Raw genomic sequence first — 17,829 nt, 5'->3', positions numbered from 1 at the left:
GTGTCAGCCCTGTGATGACCTGGCGACTTGTCCAGGGTGTACCCCGCCTTTCGCCCGCAGTCAGCTGGGATAGGCTCCAGCTTGCCTGCGACCCTGTAGAACAGGATAAAGCGGCTACAGATAATGAGATGAGATAAATAAATCGATCCCTTGCAGTTCATGTGGTCGGTGCTCACACCAGATCGATCACAATACCTATAGCCCAGGCCTGGGTTTATCCGTATCAGTGAGGTTGGCTTCTGGAGCGATTTTTCCAGACCTGAACCTGATCCGATAAAACATCTGACCAATCAGGTAATTGTTTATATGTGACGTTGTCTGAGCACATGCTATTTTTCCCCAGGCATCTTTGTACATCCTTGTTGCATCATGAAGTCATGGAATACGGATTCATGGAAAATAAAAAATAATAATACAAAGCACAGATCTTTTATTCACGGATATGTGATTTTCCATGAAATATCAATAGTGAATTAATAAAGTAAACATATACATGCACGTAAGATATTTTCAATTATGAACTTCGGCAGTTCAAACGGCGCATCATCCGTATGAAATCGGTAACCAATCTGTAATATACTGAAACGTCCGTGACCAATCCGTAAATTATTAGCATCCATGATGCATCTGTATTCAAATCCGTAATCACTCTGTATTTTGTATCCTTTATTATATTTCCGTAGTCCATGACCTATGCGTATCAACCAGATTATGTACAGTTGTGGTCAGAAGTTTACATACAGTGACATGAATGTCATCTTGGATATGAAGGTCATGGCAATATTTGGGCTTTCAGTAATTTCTTTGAACTGTTCTTTTTCTGTGGCAGATTGTACAGCATACATCTTTAATTAAAAAAAAAACTAGAATTTGGTGCACAAGTTTTAATTTTCTTTGAGTTTTCTGAAATCAGCACAGGGTCAAAATTATACATACAGGGTCAAAGATTTACATACGCTCACTTAGATTATTAATTCAGAGGTGCTGAAACTTCCAAAATGCCTTTTATCTTGCCAAGGCCGAGGTCTCTTAACTTCCTGTTAGTGATCATGATTGACTGCAGCTGGTAGATTCTCTGCGCCTTCATAAAAAAGGGTTTGTTTACAGCACTCATTGGATTGACCAACACACAGTAAAATCGGAAAGTCCAAGGAGCTCAGTGCAGATCTGAGAAAGAGGATCACAGATATACACAACTCCAGAATGTCTCTTGGAGCCATTTCTAAACAACTGCAAATTCCAAGATGAGTTTAAACAATTGTATCCAAGTTATTGTGAGGTGTAGTCACTTTGCCAAGCCACTTTGCTTCAAGAAAACCCAAACGGTCACCCTCAGCTGAAAGGAAATTGGTTTGGATGGTCAGGAACGACCTGGGAACCACCATGGCACAGCCCTGCCGTGAGCTGGAAGCTGATGGATCACTGTCTACAGTTCAGATCACAATGGACTAAGAGGCTGCTCTCCAAGAAATAACCCCCCTGCTCCAAAATTGACACCTTCAAGCTTAACTAAAGTTTGAAGCTGACCACACGGACAAAGAAAAAAGCCTTCCGGAGGAAAGCTGTATGGTCAGATGAGACAAAGATTGAGTTGTTTGGCCACAATGACCACCATGTACAGAGGGACACTGTACCAGCTGGTGGTGGTGGTGGTAGGATCATCATGCTCTGGGGCTGTTTTATTGCCAGTGGAACTGGTTCATTGCACAAAGTGGATGGTATAATGAAGGAGGAGGACTACCTCAGAATTCTTCAGCATAAACCATCAGAAACTTGAACACGACTTGGGAGTTACAACAGGACAATGAACCCAAACATGCATCAGAGCTGGTTGTGGAGGATAAAGCAGGCTAACATTAAGCTTAAAACAAGTCCTGACTTCAACCCTATTGAAAATATATGGACCGTGCTTATAAGTCGAGTCCATGCCAAGAAAAAAAAAATGAATTTAACTGAACTCTACCAATTCTACCATGAAGAGTTGTGAAATATCCTGCCAGAAGCTTGTTCATGGTAAAAATGTTTGGTTAAGGTGAATCCTGCGAAGAGACATTTTACCCAAATATTAGGTGTGCTATATGTACATTTCCGATCCTGTATGTATAATTTTGACCGTGTTGGTTTCAGAAAACCCAAAGAAAATTAAAACTTGTGCACCAAATTCTAGGGTTTTTTTTTAATTAAAGATGTATGCTGTACAAATCATTCTGCCACAAAAAAAAGAATAGTTCAAAGAAATTACTGAAAGCCCAAATATTGCTAAGACATTCATATTCAAGATGACGTTCATGTCACTGTATGTCAACTTCTGACCACAACTGTACATGGGTTGTTCTGAAGTCCAAGCTGTACAGTAGGACTCGGAATAATGTGCTACTACTTGGAAAAAACTTCCATGATTATTCCTAAGTTGCATGCATTTATTTACCTGAGTGTCAGGACCAACTGATATTATAGTTGGGATTATAGTTGTGGTGTAACTGCTCCAGACTAAATTCAGGCAGAGGTACAGTCAGAGTTGTAGTTCTAGGTACAGTTATAGTTATCGGTGTTGTAGGACCGGGCCCTAAAAGTGATCACAATTTAATTCACAAGATGGAGCAGAGTGAGAATTTACAATAATAATACTGTGATAAATCACAGCTACCTATTGTATTAAGTGACCATTTATAATGTATTACTGACCTATTTTGAGGGTTACTTCTGAGAATATTCAGGTGTATATACAGCTACGTTTACATGCACCCCCTTTTTTTTTTTTAAACATTCGAAATGAATTCAATCCAATCTGTGATTGCGAACATACCGTTTACATGAAAGCGATCAGACAGATGTGCATGTTTATATGTCCCAAGCATACAATCCAAACAGAATTCCTGACATGCACGCAATCCCGCACTCTGCTGTGATGTCACAATGTCAAAAGTTCATGGCACCATCACTGCGCGAAAGTGTACTGAATTTGAGCAGCCGATTACGGGTGCAGAAAGCAATCCAATCAAGCATTTACATGGCTAATATTTTCCTATCAAACGGATTATTGGAGGTCTACAACACCCTCTTTCAAGCCGATTAAATTCTCCATCAGAATGAGGGAATTATAAGAATTACATGAAGAAACCTCATTGTGATGGAGCTTGAATCTGATTATTAAAGTCCATGGAAACGTAGCATATGTGCGTCATGTGTATGACCAGATGTATTTGCTAACCTCAAATGTTCTTCATTCTTCTCTGCTGCATCATCTGGGCTGCTTGCTTTCTTCTCTTCATCCTGTTTCATAAAAACACAAAACACACACTAGCAGAGCAAAATCATAAAATGGCAAATTCCAGTCTCCCATGATAAGGTACTCTGGTCCTTACGGAACTAAATGCAAATGTCTTTACTGATCTCATGGCAGGCCTGTAAATAATACATCTCAACTGTGTATCCCTTCAGAGCACACCGAGTGTGAGAAGTTGAGCTGAACTCATTTACGCACAGTCAGTTTGGCGTGTCGGTATTAGCATGGCAAACTCATCATAGGGAACCCAATCACAGGCAAACGAATACTATCAAAATACCAACCATGCACAAGCCAATCACATACCTTACTCTGACTGAGTGGGCTGGGTTTGTCCTGTGGGGAGGAGCCTGAGGAACTCGAGGAAGAGGATTCTGAATCAGAGTCAGAGGATGAAGACTGGCTGGAGGGGGAGGAGTGCTGTTCAGGTGATTTTTCTCTCTCTGCAGATCTCCCTCTCCTTCTTTCCGTGGCTCTCCCTCTCCCACTTTCTTTTTCTGCAGACCTCTCTCTTTCTCTCTCCGCAGATCCCTCCCTCTCCGCAGATCTCTCCTGCTCTCTCTCTGCAGATCCCTCTCTCTCCACAGATCTCTCCTGCTCTCTCTCCGCAGATCCCTCCCTCTCCTTCTCCGCAGATCCCTCCCTCTCCCTCTCTGCAGATCCCTCCCTCTCCCTCTCTGCAGATCCCTCCCTCTCCTTTTCCGCAGATCCCTCCCTCTCCCTAGATCTCTCCCTGTCCTTTTCCGCAGATCTCTCCCTGTCCTTTTCCGCAGATCCCTCCCTCTCCTTTTCCGCAGATCCCTCCCTGTCCTTTTCCGCAGATCCCTCCCTGTCCTTTTCCACAGATCCCTCCCTGTCCTTTTCCGCAGATCCCTCCCTCTCCTTTTCCGCAGATCCCTCCCTCTCCTTTTCCGCAGATCCCTCCCTCTCCTTTTCCGCAGATCCCTCCCTCTCCTTTTCTGCAGATCCCTCCCTCTCCTTTTCCGCAGATCCCTCCCTCTCCTTTTCCGCAGATCCCTCCCTCTCCTTTTCCGCAGATCCCTCCCTCTCCTTTTCCGCAGATCCCTCCCTCTCCTTTTCCGCAGATCCCTCCCTCTCCTTTTCCGCAGATCCCTCCCTCTCCCGCTCTCTTTCTGCAGATCCCTCCCTCCCTCTCTCCACAGAGCTCTCCCTTTCACTTTCTGGAGATCTTTCCCCTTCTGCGGATTTTTCACCTTCTCTCTCTGTGGACCTCGCTTGCTCGCTCTCTGCAGATCTCTCTACAGATGTCTCTCGTTCTCTCTCCACAGATGTCTTGCTTTCCCTCTCTATAGATGCCTCTCTTTCTTCCTCAGTGGGTCTCTCTCTTTCTCTCTCCACTTCCACTTCTTCTGGGGGTGGAGATGGAGGAAGCAATGAAGGGGGCTTGTTAATGTCTTCTGCTTCATCTGCCTCTGCAAGTACCTGCTTCTCTGCTTCCACCTCCTTCATTTCCTCATCATGATTCTTTTCTGGTGAGGACTGAGGAGGTGCACCGGGAGCTTCTGCCTCCATTTCAACATCTGCATGCTGTGGTCCTGACACAAGGGCTGACGCCTGCTCCGGTTTGGAAGGAGATATGAGGCATTCAGGTGGGGGAACTTCAGAGAAGATGCGTGCTCGTTTTGCAGGAGCGGGCGGGGAAGGGGGAGGCGACGTATGAGGGAAGTCAGAGGAATCTTGAGAGGGCGATTCCTCTCGCTCACGTTTCCATGATGACACATTCAAGCTGTCCGGAGCCGCCTTTTCCTTTTCTTTCCCCTCACTACAGTCTTCCTGGTCGTCTTGCTTCTCTTCTTCCTCCGGCTGAGAACTTTCTTCTTGTTCCCCCTCGGCTTCTTTCACCTCCATTGACTCCTGAGGGCTGCTTTCAGGGATAGAAGGCATAGTGGGTAGAGACTCAGGCTCCTCAGGCAGCTGCTCTTGGGGTGAATCTTGATGATCAGGAATCACCTCAGAATCACAGCTGGTATGGACATCATCATCATCATCATCATCATCATCATCATTCGCTCCTCTAGAAAACACAAGCACCCCAGGTCCAGGCTCAACCTGTTCTCCTGTTGCTGCAGTGGTGTCACCCTCTTCCTCTTCATCCTTCTTCTGCCCACCATCAAAAGCCCCCTCAGACTCCATCTTGCGCACGAGCAGACTGAGTGGCCCAGGTCTGCGTTGGGATGGAGGCTCAGGGCTGCTGGATCTGGAGCTGGAGCTTGATTCCTGTCTTTGCAGGGAAACTGGAGGAGACACAGCAGCTCCTTCCGGGGCTTCTGGTTCATCCTGCTCTGGGGGACTCTGTTTGGGGGTGTCAGGCAGGGGGAAGGAGAGCTCTGGGGGTGGAGAGGGGGGAGGAGTGGGCTGTCGGAGCTGCAGTGGAGAATGATGGGGTGGAATGTGTTGAGGAGGCTGAAGCTTGCGTCGCGAACGTGGTGCTGGAGGTGTGTGGATGTTCTTTCTTCCACGAGACGAAAGACCCCAGTCATCATCCTCATCGCTGTCATCGTCTTCGTCGTCATCATCGTCTTCGTCGCTGTCCTCTTGAGTGCGAGCAGACTGGCTGAGCTGTGGCATCGGATGGGCAGGGCCTGCTTCTACAGGGGCAGTTCCTTCTCTTTGTTGTGGGCGGGGTACAATTAGAGGTACACCCTGTCGTTCTGGCTGACCAACCACACGTACAGAAAGAGAGGCCACTGCACGGGGAGGGGAGGGAGTGGCAACCTCCTCTTGGGAGAACGAGGGGCGCCAGATCTTGGCTGTGGGGACATCAGTGGAATCACGTGATACTGAGGCAGTGCCTGCATCCAGCCTGTGGCCTCCCAGAGCAACTGCATCCTGTGGACCCAGTTGATCGCCTCCTCCATCCTCTGGCACGCAAGGCCGAGATGATACAATGTGATGCTGAAGAGGAGACAGAAACAAAAGGACAAAAAAAATTACAAAATATGAAAGGCACACGATGGAGAGGCCACACTTGAATACACTGAAGAATTTATATATATGAAGAGCTCTTTTCCAAAATGCGATAAACGCCAAATTAAAAAAAAACCGAGTTCGTCGCGCTATTCTGCTGTGTACTGAGCCTATTCACTGCTCCATTAATGTTTCATGCCAAATCGCTATATTTCCTTGTTTATATGTGCTGCAAATTGTAGTTTCTCTCCAAAACGCGATAGGCGCTACACCTGTTTTTTGGCTGAGTGTGACATTTCCTCTAGACCAATCAGAGTTCGGTCAGAGTTCTACACTATCCCACATGGTGGCACCCTGAAGCGAGGAGGTTTTTTTGCTTGTGTAGCTTCTTGAGCACAAATAACTTTTGCAAATGGTGGTTGTGAATACTTTTGATGGTTCTGAAGAACCTGTGAGACCTACACCAGGTGGTAGAAGACGTCGTTTAAACAAAGATAACCATGAACGAGAGCAAACTAAGAAAATTCGCTATTCTGGTGGCGGGCTGATTATTGTTATTTAATTTGTGGTTTTGTCATGCTATTTAAGGTGGCACTTTGAATGGATTGCATTTAAAAAATTGAACTAACTGGCAATTTGTTATTTAGTTAGTTGTTTTCTGTGGTGGACAGTCTTAAAACGTAAGATTAAACATAAATAACATTCATTCATTCATTTAAGTGTTTATATAATTTATTTGATTTTATTATAAATTGTATGATGAAAGTTCCTGATATTATATATCTACAGCATGTTCTCTTGTTTTTAAAAATAGAAAGACAAAAAATGAATGGATTTATAGCATTTTGAAAAAAGAATGAGTGGATTTATAGCGTTTTGAAAAAAGAATGAGTGGATTTATAGCGTTTTGAAAATAACATATAATAAACTTTGGATTTATAATCAATAACATTGTTGTTAGATTTGTCAGTTCTTGTTGAAAATGTTCAGACTGAACCAACTATCTATTATAACAGGATAAATAAAATATTTGCAAAATTTATGGGTCTGGGTAAATAAATGTCATTTTTCTGAAAACAATCAAAATGGATTTATAGCATTTTGGAAAAGAGCTCTACATACATATTTTATATATATACACACATATACATACATATTTTATATACATATACATACATTTTATTTATATATATATATATATATATATATATATATATATATATATATATATATGGCGATGGATTTTAGAGATTTTTTACCCTAAAACCCATTTATCATCAAAATTTTACAAATGTGGTTGAAATACCAAACCCTGTTTGCTTACAAAATTGACACTTATACAAAAGTAGAACTCTCTTTCAAGTACAGTACATACATTACTTAAAGTGCCATTCCACCATTGGATGTATTCTTTGGCATAAAATACAATATATTTTGACAACATATATAAATGGTATCACTAGACAGAGAAATCTTTTAGCTTCAAAATGATATATCAAACATAATTTTTTGACAACGACAAGTATATTAATTTTGCGACCAGAGTCACCTACCCTTTTAATTTCCACGCGTGATGTCATCGGCAGGTTCCCCTTCTTGTGTACCACGTGACGTGTGACGTGGCACATATCAGCAATGGCGGATAGAACGCGATAAAAATAATACCAATAAATCTAGCTAATACCAATAAATCTAGCTAACTGAAAGATTAACTCAAAATTTTTCGCAATTTTTTTGGCCCCCATATACGAGGAGAAATGACTCTCTCACTTTGGGGGTTTCCTGGTCTAAAAATAGACCGACACGTGGTACACAAGAAGGGGAACCTGCCGATGACATCACGTTTCACTACCGCGCGGAAATTAAAAGGGTAGGTGACTTTGGTCGCAAAATTAATATACTTGTCGTTGTCAAAAAATTATGTTTGATATATCATTTTGAAGCTAAAAGATTTCTCTGTCTAGTCATGTTGTCATAAAATATATTGTATTTTATGCCAAAGAATAATCCAATGGTGGAATGGCACTTTAAACTTTCATTTGATAAAGATCAACTACACCTATGTAAAGGAAACATTGACATTGCCTTTTGTGATATTTTTTGTGATATACATTCCAGGCGAGCACCAACATGATACTTCAAATTTGCTGCTCTAAATCCAAACTAAGGTAACACATTCACTGCTATATTAAATAATGGTTTATATGATTTATGAATACACTTTTCCTTTGGTTCTATAAAGTGTTTGTCTATTTACAATATATACAACTATTTACAGTTTCATGGTGCAGAAAATTTATTTCTTCTTTATTTTGAGCTTTTTAGCAAGAGCTAAAAGCTTGTTGGTCCTCTCCCTCTTTTTAGCCAACGATTCAGCCGTGAAAATGTCGGCATCTGCGCCTTTAGTTTGTGTGGAGAGATCTGATCTGCAATAACATGCATTGTTGGCTACAGACCGAAACATACTTTCAGAATGCACTGGCCAAGGCAGGACTAAACTCCATGTGCCTTCTAATAATAATTAAAAAAAAAACAGAATAGTAATTTGTAAGCTAAAAAGCCTGTGTCTACACTTTTCTTTCGCCGAGTGGCAGCTGTGTTCAACTGGGGCGGGACATGACTGAATGGGTGTTTCTGATTTGTCAGCTGTCTTTAACTGGGGCGGGAGGGCGGGACATGACTGAATGGGTGTTTCTGATTCGTCAGCTGTCTTTAACTGGGGCGGGAGGGCGGGACATGACTGAATGGGTGTTTCTGATTCGTCAGCTGTTGTCCTTACACCGCATGGCATGCCCCAAGCGTTTACAAACACAGAATTCCAAGTCCTCCGCTCCAAAATCGGCAGCTTCAAAACGATTGATTTTTTTTTTAACCGACAACCAAAAAAAATTTAACCGGTTGACGTTGATTCAGTCAACCACCGGTCAAACGGTCATCGGTTAACATCCCTATACCCTACCCCCCTAAAATTTTCTTAACGGATTTGCAACAATATAAAAAAGGCCCATTTTGACCGAAAAAAAGCGGAATTCCGCCAAAAAGCGGAAAACTCTCATCCCTGATATATATATCTCGCACACTCACACACCTGTGCAAAAGTCTTAGGCACATGTAAAGAAATGCTATCAACCAAAAATGTCTTAAAAATAATGAAATGAAATGTTTCAACTTTAAAAAATAAAGAAAAAGGGAAAAAAAACAGCAGTAAGCCATTATAAATGAGAAAGTCCGTATTTGGTGTGAGACGATCCTTTGGTTTCCAAAAAAAAAAAAAAGTAGTCTCAGCTACAATGAGTACAGTTTTATAAGGAAATGAGCTGTAAGTTTTTACTGAGCATCTTACAGAACCAGCCATAGTTCTTCTGGACATGTGGCCCTAAATTCATTAGTTGTTCTATTTTTAAAAAATAATTAAAAAATAATAAAATTGGAAGTCTGTGATTTGAATTTAGTAGCTTTTAGTCCACTAAACTAAAATAACTGGGTGTCAGGGAAAATTCTTTTTATGACCTACACTTGAAAAATCTGAAAGGCAGTCTACCTTTAACTTTTTCAGCAGTTTGTGCTACAGTAGCTCTTCTGTGAGACTGGACCATATGGGCTAGCCTTCGTGCCCCATGCAAATCACTGAGCCTTTGACACCCAGGACCTTGTCGCCAGTTCACTGGTTGTCCTTCCTTGGACCAATTTTGGTAGGTACTAACCACTGCATACCGGGAACACCCTACAAGATGTGCCATTATGGAGATGCTCAGCCCCAGTCATCTAGCCATCACAATTTGGCTCTCGTCAAAGTCACTCAGATCCTTACACCTGCCCATTTTTCCTGCTTACAACACATCAGCGTCAAGAACTGACTGTTCTCTTGCTGCCTATTACAACCCCTGGCAAAAAGTATGAAATCACCAGTCTTGGATGAGCACTCATTCAGATGTTTTATTCTGTAGAACAAACTGAGATCACAAACATGATACAATAATAAAGTCATTCCAAAGTGCAACTTCTTGTCCTTCAGAAACACTAAAATAAACGAAGAAAATACATTGTGATAGTCAGCAAATGTTACTTTTATAGACCAAGCACAGGGAAAAAAAATATGGAATCACTCAATTTTCAGGTAGAGAATAAGGACTCACCCAGTCAATTCCTTTCCCTAAATTGACACCTGCCTCAGATTAGATCTGCTCGTTAGTCTGCAGTTAGAAACAGCGCAATTATCACACCTTGGAGGGCTGCTGGACCAAGTGGATTGGCAAGAATCATGGCTCCAACAAGAGAGATGTCTCTTGAAACAAAAGAGAGGATTGTCAAACTTCTTAAAGAAGGTAACTCTTCACGCGTGGTTGCCAAAGATGTGGGCTGTTCACAGTCAGCTGTATCTAAGATATGGACCAAGTACAAACAGCATGGGAAGGTTTTTAAAGCCAAGCGTACTGGTAGACCAAGGAAGATATCAAAGCGTCAAGACAAAAAACTTAAGGCCATATGTCTTGAAAACCGAAAAAGTACAACAAAACAAATGAAGCATAAATGGGAGGAAGTTGGAGTCAATGTACAAGTATGTGACCGAACCGTGAGAAATTGCCTAAAGGAAATGGGATTTTCATATAGGAAAGCTAAAAGAAAACCATCATTGACACCTAAACAGAAAAGAACAAGACTACAATGGGCTAAGGAGAAGCAATCATGGACTGTGGATGACTGGATGAAAGTTATCTTCAGTGATGAATCACGAATCTGCATTGGACAAGGTGATGATGCTGGAACTTTTGTTTGGTGCCGTTCCAGTGAGATTTATGAAGAGGACTGCCTGAAGAAAACATCCAAATTTCCACAATCCTTGATGATATGGGGCTGCATGTCAGGCAAAGGCACTGGGGAGATGGCTGTGGTTACTTCTTCAATAAATGCACAGGTTTACATTGACATTTTGGACAGTTTTCTTATCCCTTCAATTGAAAAGATGTTTGGGGATGATGAAATAATTTTCCAAGATGACAATGCATCGTGCCACAGAGCAAAAACTGTGAAAGCATTCCTTGGTGAAAGACACATCCAGTCAATGTCATGGCCTGCAAATAGTCCAGATCTCAACCCAATAGAAAACTTGTGGTGGAAACTGAAAAAAATGGTCCACGACAAGGCTCCGGCCTGCAAAACTGATCTGGCGACTGCAATCAAAGAGAGTTGGCACCATATTGATGAAGAATACTGTTTGTCACTCATCAAGTCCATGCCTAAGAGACTGCAAGCCATTATAAAAGCCAGAGGTGGTGCAACTAAGTACTAGTGATGTGTTTTGAATGTTCTTTTGTTTGTCTGTTTTTCATGATTCCATATTTTTTTCCTCAGAATTGAGTGATTCCATATTTTTTTCCCTGTGCTTGGTCTATAAAAGTAACATTTACTGACTTCCACAATGCTTTTTCTTCATTTCTTTTAGTGTTTCTGAAGGCCAAGAAGGTGCACTTTGGAATGACTATTATTGTATCATGTTTGTGATCCGAGTTTGTTCTACAGAATAAAACGTGTGAATGAGTGCTCATCCAAGACTGGTGATTCCATACTTTTTGCCAGGGGTTGTATATCCCACCCCTTGATAGATGCCACTGTAATGAGATAATCAATGATATTCACTTCACCTCTCAGTGGTCATAATGTTATGGCTGATCAGTACCCACATGCATGCACACACCTCAGAATATTGGAATATCATGAAAAAAGTTTTTTTTTTGTAATTTAATTCAAAAAAGGTAAACTTATATTCTATATTCATTAATGTGAAATATTTCAAGGCTTTTTTTGTGTGCTTTAAAATTTGATTATTATGGCTTATAGCTCATGAAAATCAGAAATCCAGGATCTCAAAAATATTAGAATATTTAATTCCAAGTTTGAGTAAAACAATATAAATACCGTGTATCTCTCAGTCTAGTTTAGTACACGCAACCATAATCATGGGGAAGACAGCTGACTTGACAGTTGTCCAAAAGACAATCAATCATTGACACCCTCCACAAGGAGGGTAAGCCACAGAAGGTCAGGGTTGAAAAGGCTGGCTGGAAAAGCTGCACAAGCAACAGGGATGACCGTAGCCTTGAGGATTGTCAAGAAAAGTTGATTCAAGAACTTGGGAGAGCTTCACAAGGAGTGGACTGAGGCTGGTATCAGTACATCATGAGCCACCACGCACAGACGTCTTCAGGAAAGGGGCTACAACTATCACATTCCGAATATCAATTTCCAGCCAGCCTTTTCAGCAATGATCTTCTGTGGCTTTCCCTCCTTGTGGAGAGGGTCAATGATCATCATCTGGACAACTGTCAACAGTCTTCTCTATGATTGTGGTTGCATGTAGTGAACTAGACTATGAAATACACAGTATTTATACTGTTTTACTCAAACTTTAAAGGAAATATTCTCACATTTTGAGATACTGGATTTCTGATTTTCATGAGCTATAAGCCATATCAAAATTAAAACAACAAAAAACTTTAAAATATTTTCACTTTGCATGTAATGAATATAGAATACAGGAAAGTTGACCTTTTTGAATTTAATTCAGAAGAAAATGAACTTTTTCACAGTATTCCAATATTTTGAGATGCGCTAGTATATACACACACACTTTCCAGAAAAGTTGGGATATTTCTCAAAATACAATAAAAAACAAAAAATCTGATTTGTTAATTCACGTGAACCTTTATTTAACTGACAAAAGTACAAAGAAAAGATTTTCAATAATTTTACTGACCAACTGTATTGTATTTTGTATATATAAACAAAGTTAGAATTTGATGACTGCAATATACTCGAAACACACTGGGACAGAGGCATTATTACCATTGTATTACATCAGCTTTCCATTTAATAACACTTTTTAACTATATGGGAACTGAGGTTACTAACTGTTGCAGTTTTGCAAATAGAATTTTTGTCCATTCTTGTTCAACATAAGACTTCAGCTGCTCAACAGTCCGTGGTTGCTGTTGTCTGATTCTCCTCTTCATGATGTGCCACACATTATTGATAGGAGACAAATCTGGACAGGCAGCAGGGCAGTCAAGCACACGCACTCCGTCTATGAAACCATGCTGTTGTAGAATAAGGCCCGGAATTGTCCCACTCAAATACAGTGGGGCAAAAAATATTTAGTCAGTCACCAATTGTGCAAGTTCTCCCACTTAAAAAGATGAGAGAGGCCTGTAATTTTCATCATAGGTATAGCTCAACTATGAGAGACAAAATGAGAAAAAAAATCCAGAAAATCACATTGTCTGATTTTTAAAGAATTTATTTGCAAATTATGGTGGAAAATAAGTATTTGGTCAAAAACAAAAATTCATCTCAATACTTTGTTATATACCCTTTGTTGGCAATGACAGAGGTCAAACGTTTTCTGTAAGTCTTCACAAGGTTTTCACACACTGTTGCTGGTATTTTGGCCCATTCCCCCATGCAGATCTCCTCTAGAGCAGTGATGTTTTGGGGCTGTCGCTGGGCAACACGGACTTTCAACTCCCTCCAAAGATTTTCTATGGGGTTGAGATCTGGAGACTGGCTAGGCCACTCAAGGACCTTGAAATGCTTCTTACGAAGCCACTCCTTCGTTGCCTGGGCGGTGTGTTTGGGATCATTGTCATGCTGAAAGACCCAGCCACGTTTCATCTTCAATGCCCTTGCTGATGGAAGGAGGTTTTCACTCAAAAATCTCACGATACATGGCCCCATTCATTCTTTCCTTTACACGGATCAGTCGTCCTGGTCCCTTTGCAGAAAAACAGCCCCAAAGCATGATGTTTCCACCCCCATGCTTCACAGTAGGTATGGTGTTCTTTGGATGCAACTCAGCATTCTTTCTCCTCCAAACACGACAAGCTGAGTTTTTACCAAAAAGTTCTATTTTGGTTTCATCTGACCATATGACATTCTCCCAATCCTCTTCTGGATCAGCCAAATGCTCTCTAGCAAACTTCAGATGGGCCTGGACATGTACTGGCTTAAGCAGGGGGACACGTCTGGCACTGCAGGATTTGAGTCCCTGGCGGCGTAGTGTGTTACTGATGGTAGCCTTTGTTACTTTGGTCCCAGCTCTCTGCAGGTCATTCACTAGGTCCCCCCGTATGGTTCTGGGATTTTTGCTCACCGTTCTTGTGATCATTTTGACCCCACGGGGTGAGATCTTGCGTGGAGCCCCAGATCGAGGGAGATTATCAGTGGTCTTGTATGTCTTCCATTTTCCAATAATTGCTCCCACAGTTGATTTCTTCACACCAAGCTGCTTACCTATTGCAGATTCAGTCTTCCCAGCCTGGTGCAGGTCTACAATTTTGTTTCTGGTGTCCTTTGACAGCTCTTTGGTCTTGGCCATAGTGGAGTTTGGAGTGTGACTGTTTGAGGTTGTGGACAGGTGTCTTTTATACTGATAACGAGTTCAAACAGGTGCCATTAATACAGGTAACGAGTGGAGGACAGAGGAGCCTCTTAAAGAAGAAGTTACAGGTCTGTGAGAGCCAGAAATCTTGCTTGTTTGTAGGTGAACAAATACTTATTTTACCGAGGAATTTACCAATTAATTCATTAAAAATCCTACAATGTGATTTCCTGGATTCTTTTCCCCCATTCTGTCTCTCATAGTTGAAATGTACCTATGATGAAAATTACAGGCCTCTCTCATCTTTTTAAGTGGGAGAACTTGCACAATTGGTGGCTGACTAAATACTTTTTTGCCCCACTGTAAGTGTAGACTTCCTGGGAAGTGATGTTGCCTTGATAAAGAGGTCTCTCTAAAATCCCAATATATATATCTCAATGGTACCTTCACACACATGTAACTCACCTATGCCATGGGCACTGATGCCCATTATACCATCACAGATGCTGACTTTTACACCTTTCTCTGGTAACAAACTGGATGGTTATGTTCACCTTTGGCACGGTGAACTTGATGTCCGGATTTCCCGAAAACAAGCTGAAATGTGGATTCATCTGACCACAGCACACGTTTCCACTGTCTTTCAGTCTATCCAAGAGGAGTTCTGGCCCAGAGAAATTGGCAGCATTTCTGCACAGAATTGATGAATGGCTTCCTCTTTGCAGATAATACAGTTTCAGATTGCATTTCTGGATGCTGCATCATTCTGTATTAAAGTGACAACAGCTTTCTGAAGAACTTCAGAGCCCATGTGGCTATATTTGTTGCATTAGCATGACGGTTTCTCAGGCAGTGTCGGCTGAGGGCTCGAAGGTCACGCACATTCAAAAGTCATTTCTCGCCTTACCCTTTACGCACGGAGATGTCTCTGAATCCCCTGAATCTTTTCACAATATTATGTACTGCAGATTTGGAAAGACCTAAAATCTTGCATTGAGAAATGTTCTTTTTGAACTGACTCACAATTCTCTCAGGAATTTTGGCAGAAAGGAGTGAGCCACGACCCATCCTTGCTTGTAAAGACTGAGCCTTTGGTGCTGCTCCTTTTATACCCAATTATGATACCCTCAATTAACTTGCTTATTGTGGAATCTTCCAAAATGGTGTTACTTGAATATCCTATAAACTTTTCAGTCTTATTTTGCCTCTGTCCAAACTTCTGAGTGTGTGGCAGGTATCAAATTCTAACTTTGTTTATATTTACAAAAGACAATTAAGCCGGTCAGTACAACTACTGAAAATTTTTTCCTTGTACTTTTGGCAGTTAAATAAACGTTCATGTAAATTAACAAGTCACAGATTTTTGTTTTTATTGTATTTTGGAAAATATCCCAACTTTTCTGGAAATGGGGTTAGTAAACAAAAGAGTGGTTAATTAAATTTGTATACTTCCATATTAGTGAACTTGTATTTTATAACTTTGATTATAATGGCACGGTGGTGTAGTGGTTAGCTCTGTTGCCTCACAGCAAGAAGGTTCTGGGTTCGAGCCCAGTGGCCGACAGGGGCCTTTCTGTGTGGAGTTTGCATGTTCTCCCTGTGGGTTTCCTCCAGGTGCCCTGGTTTCCTCCCACAGTCGAAAGACACGCGGTTAGACAGAAATTGCCCATAGGTGTGAATGTGTGTGTGAATGGTTGTTTCCCAAGCCCAGAAATGTGAGGGTTGTGGCAGGAAGGGCATCCGATGTAAAACTATGCTCCAATTAATAGGACATGTGGATCAATAGGGTCCACATGGACCTGGCAACAGTGCTGGATGAACATCATCATCATCATCATCATTGTGATGCTGTACAGTGAAAGTTATGGGCCAATAAGTGGGCAATACGGCCAAAATATCTCATCTCATCATCTCTAGCTGCTTTATCCTTCTACAGGGTCGCAGGCAAGCTGGAGCCTATCCCAGCTGACTACGGGCGAAAGGCGGGATACACCCTGGACAAGTCGCCAGGTCATCACAGGGCTGACACATAGACACAGACAACCATTCACACTCACATTCACATCTACGGTCAATTTAGAGTCACCAGTTGACCTAACCTGCATGTCTTTGGACTGTGGGGGAAACCGGAGCACCCGGAGGAAACCCACACAGACACGGGGAGAACATGCAAACTCCGCACAGAAAGGCCCTCGCCGGCCCCGGGGCTCGAACCCAGGACCTTCTTGCTGTGAGGCAGCAGCGCTAACCACTACACCACCGTGCCGCCCTCGGCCAAAATATATTGAACAATTTAATGTTGGCACTTCAGCTTTACCAGAATAATGTTTATTGACATTTCTGCTATTCTTTTTTTCTGTGTTGAATAAATAATAAAAATCAAACTTCACATTGCTATTGTCCGTTAAATTCAATTTGCTGTTGAACATGTAGAAAACATATCTCTTTGGTGGCACCTCTGTGACCCCCTCAGTCGATCTGGGTTCCTTGGCACAATATGCCAAACCTATAGTTAATGATTTAGGGGTAAAAGTGGACAGGGACCTTAAGTTTGATAGCCAGATTAAAGCAGTAGTGAAAGGAAGCTATTTTCAGTTGCGGCAGTTGACAAAAATAAAACCTTTTTTACCCAGACAGCACTTTAAAACAGTAATTCATGCCTTTGTGACCACTCGGCTAGATTACTGCAATGCACTTTATATGGGGGTCAGTGGGTCCTCCATTGCACATCTTCAACTAGTACAAAATGCAGCCGCACGTCTTTTAACTGGCACAAGGAAATTTGAGCACATTTTACCGATTTTAGCTTTGCTCCACTGGCTACCCATCCATTTTAGAATTCATTTTAAAATTATTTTATTTGTTTTTAAATCTTTAAATGGTCTTGCTCCATCGTACCTCTCTGAGCTGCTATACCCCTATACACCCAGCCGAGCTCTCAGGTCAGCTGATCAGCTGCTCCTGAGAGTTCCCAAGACTAGGCTGAAGCTCAGAGGGGACCGGGCTTTTTCGGTTGCAGCTCCAAAATTATGGAATGCATTGCCGCTGCACATTAGACAGGCCTCCTCACTGTCTAACTTCAAAACTCTTCTTAAAACGCACCTCTTTTCTTTGGCTTTTAACACCGTGTAGGTTGTTGATTTTATGTACACATTTTATTTGGAGTGGACAGCCTATTTAATTATTTATTTTATGTTCTATGGTGTTATTTTATTGTATAGTTTTATTGTGTTTATTTATT

General features: G+C 41.7%; 1 protein-coding gene and 1 non-coding gene across 2 annotated transcripts in view; both read right to left on the bottom strand.

Annotated features, from left to right (window-relative positions):
- Window positions 1-17,829, bottom strand: part of acin1b (apoptotic chromatin condensation inducer 1b) — a 93,196-nt gene that overhangs the window by 37,966 nt on the left and 37,401 nt on the right. The window contains exons 5-6 of the mRNA XM_060936344.1: window positions 3,593-6,202; window positions 3,212-3,273 (exon numbers count right to left, since the gene is read on the bottom strand). Of these exons, the coding sequence (XP_060792327.1) occupies window positions 3,212-3,273; window positions 3,593-6,202 (2,672 nt within the window). The remainder of the gene's footprint in view (window positions 1-3,211; window positions 3,274-3,592; window positions 6,203-17,829) is intronic.
- LOC132896763 (small nucleolar RNA U6-53/MBII-28) lies at window positions 3,433-3,531 on the bottom strand. Its single transcript, XR_009656160.1, has one exon. It is a non-coding gene; the product is annotated as a small nucleolar RNA U6-53/MBII-28 (small nucleolar RNA).

The sequence above is a fragment of the Neoarius graeffei genome, chromosome 1 (assembly GCF_027579695.1).
Source record: "Neoarius graeffei isolate fNeoGra1 chromosome 1, fNeoGra1.pri, whole genome shotgun sequence".
In the NCBI taxonomy this organism is placed as follows: domain Eukaryota; kingdom Metazoa; phylum Chordata; class Actinopteri; order Siluriformes; family Ariidae; genus Neoarius; species Neoarius graeffei.
Note: the sequence above shows the minus strand (reverse complement) of the source record. Positions and strands in the feature narration are given on the sequence as shown.